We start from the raw sequence: 12,826 nt of genomic DNA, 5'->3' as shown, positions 1-12,826 counted from the left end.
AAAATACCCTTTTTTTATTTATACCTGTTTGTTATTTTACAAAATAGCTTTTTACAAAATTTTTATTTTTTTATTTATTTTTTGTTTTGTTTTTGTAGTTAATCTTCCATAACACTATTTGTACAAAAGAATGTTGTGGGACGACAGCAATGTAAAACATCAATTTACAATACAGTTACGTTGGTATGCGTGTAAATATATTAAAGTTTTTAAGTATACAAATTTATTATGATTAGTAATATAATTTAGAAAAAGTAAGCTAAGATGATTACGAAACAAAAAGTAAAAGTAAAATTATATATTTATTGTAATTTTGTGTGCTTCAGCTTTATATATATATATTTTTTTTTTTCGTTATCCCTGTTCTGCCTAGAACTAACACTACATAAATGGCAGCAAATCACCCAATTTCGGTAGAAACACATCGGGTATGAGCTTCTTTTGCTCAGGATCATCCGAATTCTTCCACGCTTCTACATCGTTCAACTTGTGTATACCAGTGCCGACAAGCAGCGTTTGGAAACCACAATTATAGCCCAAAAGTATATCAGTGTTGCAACTACAATAGAAAACATAAATCATGAGCTAATAGCAAAAACAAAGGCGCTTTACTTAAACAACTACTCACCGATCACCAATCATTAGGGTGCGTGCTGGGTCGATGGTACCCTCATTTATCAACCATTCACAAATGCTCGGGTTTGGCTTGCCAATCACGAAGGGCTCACGTTCGGCACATGTCTGCACTGCGCGCACAAAACTGCCTGAACCGGGTATCACCATACCAGGCATAGGAAAACGTTCATCCGTATTTGTAGCAATGAACAAACATTCAGGATTATCGAGATACGAAGCGGCTTTGATCATTTTACAGAAACTGAAATGTTCATCGAAGCCCACAACCACAGCACCAATCTCGGGATCCTTACGAAAGCTTGTCGCCAGATAATCGGCCAGTGTGCTTGTCATTACATCGGGCCCGATTTCACTATGCTTGATACCCACAGCGTCAAGTTCGCCTGTTATGCCGCCAGCGCCTATCACATAAACTTTTTTTTGGAAATTGCGCGCTTTCAGGTATGCGGCCGTTGAATGCGCAGAGGAGATCATTCCCTCGGCGGTGATATCAAAACCCATGCTATGTGATTTCTCGAGCAATTGTTGGCGAGTTTTCGTTGAGTTATTGGTGCAAAAGAAAATCTTTTTGCCAATCGTTTTGAAGCGATTCATTGCGTCGACGGCGCCTTCTATGACATTGCTGTATACCCAGAGGACACCTAGAGGTAGGAAGTGCATATATAATAAAACATGAAAATAGTACATGAAACAAATAATAATTGGGGAAAATGTATGGGCAGCATCGCAATTACTAAAAATGTTAAATTTTCTATTGAAATTGTCTATGCGCGAAAGTGAGACGTAGTGCTTAGGAGAGTATGAGATCTAAATATAAAAACATTGCAAATTTAGGAAAGAAGATATTTTACAAGTACAATAATTTGCAGAAAGAAAAGTTGGAGAAACTGATTGACTGCAGAACGGAAAGTCACCAACTATTTACTTAGATTCCTGTTGTGGTTTTTTTTTTGTCATACGTAATTATATTCAACATAATAATAAGGTGCGTTTCATAATCATAAGACACCTTTGGTATACTACATTTTTTGAACTACCATAAGCTCGCTTTTACTTTCCGTGGCTTTTATTTGGCGTCATTTTAACAGTTATAGACTTAAGACTTCCATCAATTGTGTCTGGTGCGAAAGCTCACTCTATTTTGTAGAACCGTTATCTTGTTCCTTGAATTTGCACTTTGGCTAGTCTTTTCGGCGCTAGTCGAAAATAAGCTTCTGAAGAGATAGAAGGTGCTGATTGTTGTTTTGGATGACTGTAATTATAATTTTATTCAATTTAACCTAAAATGCCGAGGGGTTCAATATTATCAGAAAAGGAGCGTGGAAAAATTTTGGCCTAAAGGATTCAGGCTTGTCCATCAAATTAATTGCAAAAAAAACAGGCAGAAGTTGTTGTGTTATCCAGAATTTTTTACGGAGTCCTGAGAATTACAACATTTTGAAGCCCGTTGGAAGAAAATTATCACTAAAAAGTCGAGAACAGCGAACAATCATTAGAAAAGTTTCTAACTCGACTAAGTCTTGCGCCAACCTGGCCGCTGTTGTTCAAAATAAGGTTTCAAAAACAACAATTTGGCGCACATTACAGAGGTGCAAGCATTTAAAATTATTAAACATAAGAAAAGCACCCTTCTTTTGCCTAGGCACAAGCTGACGCGTCTTCCGTTTGCAGAAAAACACATAGACACCAACTGGGACACAGTAAGCAATTTGGAATATTTTTAATGTTGCCCACTTTCATATTATTTTTTAAAAAGGTTATATTTTCGGATGAAAAAAAATGGAACCTTGATGCACCCGATGGTTTTTTAAATTATTTTCCAAGCGCAACTTTGGTGGAGGTCCAGTTACAGTTTACATCATCGCGAATGATTAGTATATTAGTGGGGAGTACACGTTTTGAAAAATAGTCTCCTTCCTTTAATTCAGTATAATCGGAACGTGCCCTTCGTTTTTTAGCAAAACAAATACCGAATCCACGTAAGCAAGGCAGTATTTGATCGATCGCTCCATAGAAACTATGTACTGGCCAGCGTGTTCTCCGGATCTAAACCAAATAGAAAACATTTGGGGCATATTAGTCAGAAGAGTTTACGCCAACAATCGCCAATTTGACAACACCAATGAGCTTAAAGCGGCTATTAAGACCGAATGGGCCTCTCTAGAAGTAAATTTACTTAAGAATTTAGCAGAATCGCTGAAAAAAGTTTATATTGTGTCGCTAAAGCGAATGGTGCTTCCATAGAATACGAAAATATTCTAGACGACACAAAAGAAATTCGAAAAAAGAAGACTTTTGTTAAACGATGACTTTAATTAAACAGTGTCTTATCATTTTGAAACGCCTAGAAATACGTTTTTGATAAACATTTTCTTGATGTATTAAAAAAAGTTGTAAATTCTGTAATAAAACAGTTAACTTTTGTTACTTTAATCGTTGGGTAAAATTTGTTTAACTCTGAAATCTATAAATTAAAATTCTTTGAAAAATTAGAGGTTTCTTAAGATTTTGAAACGCACCTTAGTACACGAAAGAAGTCGTGGGTCGAGATGTATGGAGGTGCCTATCAAGGCTTGAACCATCCGTGTAATCAGCTCATACAGTTCAGTGCCTTTCAATCTTACAGACTGCTCACTGGAATCGAATAGTGCCCGCTCAAAAGCGAACAATCTGATCTCGTTATCAATACGGCAAATCGAAGTTCTAATTGGCACATCGATGCAGCGGCTGCTGCCAATACTGCCTTGATACACATTCTGGGTATTCACAATCATATAATAATATTTGTCCATATATGGAGGAACGTTATAATACGCTGGAATACATGAAAACTTTCAAGCCATTTTTCTGATTTTTTTTTTTTTGCCATTCAGCTCGTTATACATACATATCGTCACATGAAATCAAAAAAGCCCTAAGTTACATTTTAAAAATTTTACAGGAGAAGCAAAAAACCTTTTAAAATGAAAATGTTTTATTCACCGTCACCGTCACCGGCTTTTCGCATTTTGTTAATACCAACGCCATTATTGGTTGTTGGATTATAAAATTTCAAAGGAACATGTATAATGATACGGTGCATGATAATCAACTAAAAAGTCGATTTTGAATTTTTTGTAACTTAGGGCTTTTTTGAATTCCATATCGTCATATGTACATATGTATTTTCAGCCATGACATTGCCATTGCTCCATAAATTATACCTTGACCACTTATTCACATATTGCATTGCAGATTCATTTTTTCCATTACAATTTGCTGTTGGTATGTTTGTATACCCGGTCCCTAGCGTTTGTACAAACAAAACTATTGGACGTCATCAAAGCGCACGCGAAATTTTTCCCACCAAAGACACAACACAATAGCATGAAAAGTGTGGGATACGGTACTATTACGAATTACGCAATGTTACCTCACTATATGAGAGAACCTAAAGAAAACTCACGCTCTACATATGTACGTACAACACTTTTTTCTGCTAAATGAAAATTGAAAAAAGAAAAAAAAAACGAAAGTGACCTTTAAGGTCAAAACGTGTGATGCACACTTCCTTCTTTGCCCTTTTACATTTTCTATTCGTTTGCTGCACTTACCATCGCAATCGGTGATGACCGCGTCAAAACCGTTCAACCATTCCTTAACCTTCTCCGGCGGTTGCTCTAACAGATTCGTACACGTTTGTCTATACATATTTATATTGTTCCGTCTTAGGATGTCACTACCGACTTTGTTGCCCGTTTTGTTAATATAGATGACAGTGTTCTGTTGTGGAGTTACTGCATACGCTCCAGACGTTTTTGTCAACTCACTATTTGTTTTATCGAAAGTTGCAAAATATTCCGTGTTGACTGTGTTACTAACTGCCAATACTGCCACTGCTGCTGCCAACACTTTCGACTCTTCAACCAATTCTGCCGCAAAACGTTTCTATAGCAAGACAAAACTTTTTATATTACTTTTTTATTTAAAAAAGTCATATAAAATCCCATTTTATTTTGCTCTTTTGCCCTTCACGATCATGTTTGCAAAAGCAAACACCACACCAATACCAAATGCCAGAGAACACAGCGTCAAATGCGATGCCGTGCTTTTCAGTTTCCAAACTTTCGATGAGTCAAGCGAATGGTCGGACAATCAGCCTTTATTGACTCTCTCACGCGTGCTCCATACAACACTGATATACCAACGTACACATATGTATGTATATATAAAATGTATGAATATGAAAAGACAATGACCCTCCCCCGTTGGCTAATTCACCAACACGTGCGTCGCACTGGTAGTCACTTATTGATTTTCAACCATTGGGTCACCTCGCCGGCAACACCATTTCTACAGCGCGTAACTGTTATTTTTTCTCACTCCCAAAACCATTTTTGTTCACCGCTGTATTCTCCGGTTTGACTATTGGCTTTTTTGCGAATGCACATAATCGATTTTCATAAAACAACTTACACCTCCTCAGCTTCGATGCGCCCTTCAATTGGGGTACGTTTCCTTTAATTTTCTATCGTCCGTCTGTATTGTTGTAGCCGCGTTTTCAGCTTTTCCACTTGGCTTTATACGATGTCGATATTCGGTGTACATGCGCTGAAAGTCGCTTGAATTGACAACTCGCTACATTTTATTTTTGTTGTTTTGTTTTAATTCAATGTAATACCAAATCAGCTAGATGCACAAAATTTCATGGCTTTCTGTTCGTACTTATTGTTATGTATTCCTTTTCCACCGCTCTTGTTGTATTTGTAACAGCTGATTTATGTTTTCGCTGTCACAGCGGTTACATTGAAAAAGAGAGGCAGTGAGCAACGAGAGCATGACATCAATAGACGATATGTTTGCAGATTAATTACAACTTTAAAGCAAAGTACCTATTTTAATTTTTTAATTGACTCGCATCTACCACTTATATACATATATTTAGCAGCTTTATTTCCAAATTTCTTCATATGCAATGTTGTGTATCCATTCAACAACACTGCACGCTCTTAAAAGTTAACAGCGCTCTCTTCTCTTCAAAACTTTTCAATGACACTGCGCCTTATTTGATTGATAAGCTCGTTTTCGCAATTACCTTTTCAATAGCTTTTCTTTTCACAATTCTGTAATTGTAGTATGTGAAAATAAAATTGTCAAACTAGCCATGCATATGGTAAATATAATCGGTAATCGATAAAAGTGAACTATATTATAATTAACCACTGTTTATAAGTTTTTTGTTTCTTACACCTTTAGCTGCCTGTTGCCAATTGCCTCTGCATCAATGCAGAAAGGAAGGTGTGTGCCAATGCGGAGGTGTGTGCGTATGATATAAATCAATTGATTACTTATACGAATTCTGCAATTCCAGCACATCACACAACATGTGTGAATGCCTGTGTCCGCCAATAATTTTTCGAAGTAAGGGTTGTGTTTATGTAAATGAGCGAAGTTAATTGTTTTGGAGCCTTGTGGAGACACGTAGTTATGGCCAACCAAAAGTGCAGTCTGCAGATGTATTTTGTGATTTGCAACATTTTGGGCACATATATTTCGACGGGGTTTCCGGATAACTGTTGGCTTGCGATGCGCGCACGTCTCAATGGCGGCGCCAAAGCTACTGGGTGTCATAATTGTCCGCTTTAATTTTGGTAGCACCCACCTTTGCCATCTGCTAAATGGGTTTAACCACTACACCTAGAGATGTTTCCAATTTGTCGTGAAACGAGCTAGCTGGAGTCACAACGCTATTTATCAAGATATTATTTACAAGCTGGTCGGAGATTTTTCGCGCTCGAGCTAGTAACTAAATTTAGATGTACCGAAAAGAAATCAATTTGAAATGTATTTTAAGGATTACAAAAACAAAATTTTAAGCATTTTGAAAATGTTATGAAGTTTTTACGTTTGCTAGTATTAACGATAAAATTGTATTAAACTGACTAATAGTATTTTATAGTAAGATTCATTTAAACAATTCGTAGCGGGTTTGAGAAAGTCGTACATGAAAATCAGCGGTAAAAACACGCTATGCTTGATTTAACGCAAGGCATTCTGAATGGGCTTAACCGTACATAAAACCGGTCGCTTTGGTAGTGTTGACACATGAGACGCGATTCCACGTTCCCGCGACAGTCGGTTCCACGTAACTGGAACGGCCCGGATTTATATCCGGTCAAGGACTGTCACTTCAGCAGCATTCCCCGTATATGCATGGGTTGTTGTTGTTGTTGTAGCAGCATAAACATTTACCTATATGCGTAGAGAATATTAATGCTGCTACAACAACAACAACCCGATTCCGCGCTAATGAATGGAGTACTTACCGTTACATACAGAGAACTTTAATGTTCTCTGTTACATAGCCATAGAAAACAAAGAAGTATTGCACTTAAAATTAATTTTCATTTTGTTTTCACAATTTCCATTTCTTGCTAAAAAAAATCAGCTGATTACATAGCGTTTTTTTTAATAACTTCATATGTTTAATTTTTTATTACGATCTCTTCGTCATTAATGTTACTTTCATATATTTCGTCTTAGATTTTTATAAATGTTAAATTAATATTATTTTTTTTTTAATAATCACTATTTAAAAGAAAAACGTCTCTTTAAACTAAACTAAAATAAACTAATGGTAATTTTTTATTAAGATGATTTGTAAATATTTATATATACATATGTATATACGTAAATATCTTCTGAATTTCGACTGTCAAACTTTGACCCACTACTACTGCTGTGCAGCGTTCTTGACACAATGGTATTTATTGCTTAGGCAATTTTGTTTTCGAACTTAAGATTCAAACGATTTTACAAAAAAAAAAAAATTTAAATAAAACAGTCGGCTGCAGCAATTCATCTATTCCACGGATGCGCAATTTCGCTTGAGAAAATTGAAACCAATACAAAGATTGGGTAAAGTTTATATTCTTCCCATGCTGCGCATACTTTTGTAACTTTAACAATCACTTTTAAATATATCTTCGTTGTGGTCCAAATCTCGCTATATCTAACTAGAGTTGATGGCAACTCTAAAAATTGCTTAAACTGAATAAAACAAATTTATACATCTTTCAATTGGATTTACACAAGAACCTTAAGTATTGTTAGACGTATGTAAAGCGCTTTCTGCGGGTACAAATCTAAATGTAGGGAATTTGAGCTTTTCATTGCAATTATAATTTCAAATCAGTGTCGCCTTAAATTGCACATCCATACAATTAACTCTACTCACTAAGCATCTGCAGTGCCTAATTACATTTAAAATAGACAAAATTGTTTACTATTTTTTTGTTTTTTCTTGATTATAATAAGTTATTTAATTTGCAAAGGATGTATTGAAAATAACATTCATTTAAAATTAAACTAAACGTTAAGTTACAAATATTAAATCTAAATAAGAAAATTGCAATTTGCAAAATAAAAATTTGCCGAGTTTTTTTTTTGTTTATGTTTTAGTTTGCTAAGTGTGAGGATACAAAATGTGTTTTTGTGTTTTATCTTGCTAACTTAAGTTTCAGCGCTGCTCATGTACTTAGCATCCCTTTTGATTCGCTTTTTCACTTTCTTACTGCCGCTACAAAATTGTTCCTACCCTACAGCATTAATTGCTGTGATATCGTGCCCATGTCACTTAGCATTGGCGTTGGTGCCATTTGTTGTTGCTGCGCTGGTTGTTGCATCGTTGCAACAGCGCCGGGCAATACATTTACACCACTACCCACTGTACCCGCACTACCACTGCTGCCTCCCATTGCTGGTAAACCACCCAATGAAACGGTGCCCACACCCCCTCCACTCACACCAACAATTGCACCACCAGTACTACTGCCACCCGCCGCCGATCCAGCTGCTGTGGGCTCTGGACTGTGACTTTTCTTTTTACGTTTCTTTTCTTTTTTCCGCTTCTTGCGCTCTTTATCGTCCTCATGTCGCTTTTGCTTTTTATGTTTGCGCTCGTAGGTTTCGAGTCCAGAGGAATCTAAAACAAGAATAATGTACTTAGCTTATATTAATATATTAATTCCATAACTCTTTATACCCATGAGCGATGTTTCTTGCGGCACAGCACCATCTTTGTGTTTGTGTTTTTTATGCTTGTTTTTATGTTTTCGTGCAGGTGTTGTATTCAGCGCACGATACTGTTCAGGTAGCTAAAAAAGAATTTTTCGAAAAATATAAAAACACAATTCTTATACTACATGGAGTAAATGCACAAAAACAACTACTTACAGGTCCAGGATGCAGACGGAAGCCAGCTAATTGTACGGCAGTTAATGGCACCAGCTCCTTGCCAACAATCGGCGGTTTTTCAATAACGCTGCGCAGTGTGCTGTTTTCCTGTGTTAATTATTCAATGTGAATACAAGAAATTTATTAGGAATTATAGTTATTTGTAGAAAAAATTATGCATACCAGATTGCTTGATGTGTCGTAAATGCCGGGCAAATTGGGAAGAAAAGAAGCTAGTGACTCCTTCACTTTTTTATCTTTAAACTTGGTCAGTGTGTGGTGCAGACCATATTCGGTCATTAAGTCCTTATCACCCGTCAATTCGCCTTTGCCTGAGTTGGTTTATGTATTCATTACTTTATTTGACATTACACAGGTAACCTCTTACTCACCTGGTGGTTCCTTCATTGAGTAGAAGGGTCCCGTCTGTATTATTGTAGGAGTTTTTCCAAGTGATATTGTAGTCTTTAGTGTACCCGATGAATCTTGTCTTGACACTACTGGTGACCGTCCACCATGTGGTGATGATTTTGGGGAATATGTTGTACTATCCATTTTGCGAAATTGATCGCCTATCATCATGTTACTGTAGTTGTTCATCATGCTGACTTCTATGGAGTAGACGAAACTACCACTTCATCAGGATGAATAAATGTTGGCACCAATATCACCAGCCACTTTGATTTGTCCACAAAGTTGCCCACTTGCCAGCAACTAGAGAAATCTATTTTAGTTCAAATTAAACTACAGATACTTTCGCAACAGTTTTAATCTAAAAATTTTCTTCCGTTACTATTCGCCCTTACTACCACTGTTGTTACTTCGTCTGCTTGGCGTTTGCCAACTTGGGCAATCAACTCTGCTGCGACGGAGTATTTTGGCTGCTATAAAGCGCCTTTCTAAGTGTCTCTTCACACACCTCCCGTATTCAAAACGCTTTGCAATTTGCTTAATCACTATTTGAATGTATTTTAATTAATTTTTGTACGTCTTTTTATGTATAAATAACAAATTTCAATTTTGCGAAAAACACACAGAAGATTTCGATTTTATCGCCATCTTGAGACTGACCAGAAAACCAATGCGAATGTCAAACTAACATTCAACTTGTCAAAAGTGGCATACAATGGAAATATTGCAGAAAAGATAAAATATCGTATAAAAGAGAGACAAAAAAAGTTAAAAGGAAATGAAAAGGTGCTTAACTCGGCTAAAGTATTTTCGTTATATTTCATTAAGGGTATTCTCTAAATGTTGGTAGATGCGCTAAAATTTTGAAGAATTGTTTATTTTATTTACAAGAGAACCAAATATAAATAGTTGATACACTCATAAAATAAGTACTGGCTGCTAAGGCACTCGGCTTAAATTTTGAAGAATTATTATTCAATATTACATTTCACTTCATGAGTAATATTTAATCATTTCATACTCTCAACTGTGTGTATGTATGTTATCTATGTAATATTCAGAGATTTGAGATTTCTCATATTTTCGAGGCATAACACATTTTGCATTACTTTCGATATTTAAGGTACTTGACCACCTTATAAGTTTCAAAAAATTAAATTTTTTTTTTTTTACATTTTTTCAATCCTTATACTTTTAAAAATCATCACCTGAAACTGTTTTTTTAAATTCGAATTCTAACAAAGTGAAATCAGTGAAAATGTGCAGGCGCATCCTGCACTCATTACTTGCTGACTCAGCTGAAAGAAAATAGCAAGTTTTAACTTTAAACGCGTTTTTCCAGAAATTACTTTTTTTCGAATGGCGGACACTTTATCTCCGAAACTGCTTAGCCGATTTTAATGATTTTGGTCTTGTTTTATTTGTTAAGATGTTTTGTATGCCAATTTACCACATTTTGCAAAAAAAAAGTTAATAAAGTATTGCTTTTTAAGCATAACATTGTGAAAAACAGGGGTGTTTTCTTAACTTTTTTTCAAACATCCGCCATTTTTTTATAATTTTTTTTTTTGTCAGTTTGTGGTAAATTCTCACGCAAGGAACCTTCCTTTTGAAAATTTTGTTTCTCTCTTTTGTTTTAGAATTACCATTTCTAAGATTAACTGTCCGCCGCAAGACATGATTTTCTTCAGGCCTCGACTTTGGCGCCTCCTGGATATATGTTAAAAAAAGAAATTTTAATAAATCAATTTTTTTTTGTATTATATAAGCTCTAAATAAAAATTTAAAAAAAAATTTATTTTAATATATTATACACAACATGAAAAAAAAATTATTGAATATGTTGTACTTTTTAGCTTTCCAAGGTGGTCAAGTACCTTAAAAACACCAGCCACCCACATTTATTCCCCTTTAAGTACACAAGGGACCCATTTCGTGGTTTAAGTGGCATCGTTGTCTCTATGTGCGGCTGCCAAACCTAACCTTAGTACAATATTGGCTGATTTACAAAATACATTTTGATTTTATCAAGAAGGAAAGCAAAGGGGCGTCAACATTTGGAAAAATGTACTGAATAACAAAAATTTAGGGAATTAGATTAGACTCGATTCTTTATGGGGTTAGACGTAGTCAGAATTTTCAAAAAATTGGATTTTTTTTTTCATTTCCTTAAAGTGTCTTAAAAATATTGTAGGAATATTTGAAGTGAATCCGACAAATACTTTTAGAGCTATTCAACAAATAACAAAGGGCGCTCGGGCGCTCCGGTAATCGATAGCAAAACTTTAAATGCGTTTTTGTCAAAACTATGTTTTTTGAACTGGTGATCATTGTGACTTAAAAACCACTCGGTAGATTTCAATAAAATGTATATTGCTTTTGAAAAACATAAAAAACCCGTGCCTGATCGAAGGATTTTTTTTCAAAAAAATTTGATAAGTCGATAGATAAATGTCGGTTTTTTTCTCGAAAATCTGAAAAATATATATTTCCTGAGAGCGCCATGTGGGTATAGTGGCAATTGATTCGTTTTTATCTATTTATTTACACTAGTATGTAAGAACTACAATTATAAGGATTAACTTCATTAAAAATAAATTTGTATAATATTAATGTCGTATGTGCGGGTTGTTAATACGTCCGTCTTCGCCGGCGGTTTGTTGAAACTCTAACTCTTCGTTCAATGGCGTTCTTATCTTCCCCTGTTATTGTCAGGGTTGCCATCGGGTCGTCTGTTCGATCTGTGTTGCCACACGCCATATTGTTAATTTTGAAAAGAAAAGAAAAAAAAAGCTTCGATCAGGCAAAAGATTATCTATTAATAAAACTAATGTCTCTTCTCCGATTGATTTTAGATGAATCTCGAAGGACTTGTTATGATCACCACAAGGGGCTTCTGGAGAAACGGGCTTCACACAAATAGCGATAACTTTTACAATTATTAATTTTTTTGTTTTGAAATTTTGCTAAATTCAAGAAAAATTATGTATTAATGCTATGTTTTTATTTTTGTAAAACAAAGCAATTGGCTAGCAAAAAAAAAATGTAAATCATCAGTCTCATGGTCTTTTGTACTCTCTACTCATCACAGTACCTCATCCAGACCCAGTTCCCTTGCTAAACTCAGGATTGTTCTGGGTTGGTGCCTTTCTTCTGGCTGCAGTTGGGCAAAAGATGTTTCAATCTTCTCCGCGTTGTAGCGCTGCATACCAGGCGAAGGTGCATTGGAGTCTCCTGAGATTGGTCGCAGAAACAACACGAGTCCGTAGACCAAATCCGGAACATGTGTAGATGACTTCAAAGTCTGCAGTGGCCCTGGAGGTCTGTGAGAATGTCCGTGAGCATTCTTAGCTTATCCTTGGTGAGGGCTATGAGTTTTTAAACTTGATTGTACCCTCTCAGTAAGGATTTCGCCTGGCATAAACCCATAATTTGGGCCATCGAACCGCCCTCAGTCCTAACTCTTCACTCCTAAGCTTCTCCTTGATAGTGTGTTGCCCCATAGCAAGGAATGGCTCAGCTCCTGTTAAATGCGAGGCCACAGCCTCTTTCACCAATGCGTCCG

The 12,826-nt window shown here is 35.9% G+C and overlaps 2 protein-coding genes and 1 long non-coding RNA gene across 4 annotated transcripts; 1 reads left to right on the top strand and 2 right to left on the bottom strand.

Moving 5' to 3' along the window:
* Positions 1 to 13: 13 nt before the first annotated feature.
* LOC128861913 (glycerol-3-phosphate phosphatase-like) lies at positions 14 to 4,656 on the bottom strand. Its single transcript, XM_054100291.1, has 4 exons — positions 4,651 to 4,656; positions 4,230 to 4,563; positions 629 to 1,277; positions 14 to 559 (listed from the first exon to the last, which is right to left on the bottom strand). Exons 1-4 carry the CDS (start codon positions 4,654 to 4,656, stop codon positions 382 to 384), a joined length of 1,167 nt encoding a protein of 388 aa, XP_053956266.1. The 3' UTR covers positions 14 to 381.
* An 857-nt stretch (positions 4,657 to 5,513) lies between these two features.
* LOC128860190 (uncharacterized) lies at positions 5,514 to 7,009 on the top strand. 2 transcript variants are annotated; one of them, XR_008454223.1, is made up of 3 exons: positions 5,514 to 5,801; positions 5,872 to 5,931; positions 5,987 to 7,009. It is a non-coding gene; the product is annotated as an uncharacterized LOC128860190 (long non-coding RNA). The 2 variants fall into 2 exon arrangements; XR_008454222.1 differs by having other exon boundaries at positions 5,515 to 5,788; positions 5,849 to 5,931.
* A 68-nt stretch (positions 7,010 to 7,077) lies between these two features.
* On the bottom strand, positions 7,078 to 9,934 carry LOC128860189 (mediator of RNA polymerase II transcription subunit 19). The gene is made up of 5 exons (XM_054097501.1): positions 9,243 to 9,934; positions 9,034 to 9,182; positions 8,851 to 8,958; positions 8,660 to 8,771; positions 7,078 to 8,599 (listed from the first exon to the last, which is right to left on the bottom strand). The coding sequence occupies exons 1-5, from the start codon at positions 9,451 to 9,453 to the stop codon at positions 8,214 to 8,216; spliced, it is 966 nt and encodes a 321-aa protein (XP_053953476.1). The 5' UTR covers positions 9,454 to 9,934; the 3' UTR covers positions 7,078 to 8,213.
* Positions 9,935 to 12,826: the final 2,892 nt, after the last annotated feature.

This window comes from Anastrepha ludens, chromosome 4 (assembly GCF_028408465.1).
Source record: "Anastrepha ludens isolate Willacy chromosome 4, idAnaLude1.1, whole genome shotgun sequence".
NCBI classification, from domain to species: domain Eukaryota; kingdom Metazoa; phylum Arthropoda; class Insecta; order Diptera; family Tephritidae; genus Anastrepha; species Anastrepha ludens.
Note: the sequence above shows the minus strand (reverse complement) of the source record. Positions and strands in the feature narration are given on the sequence as shown.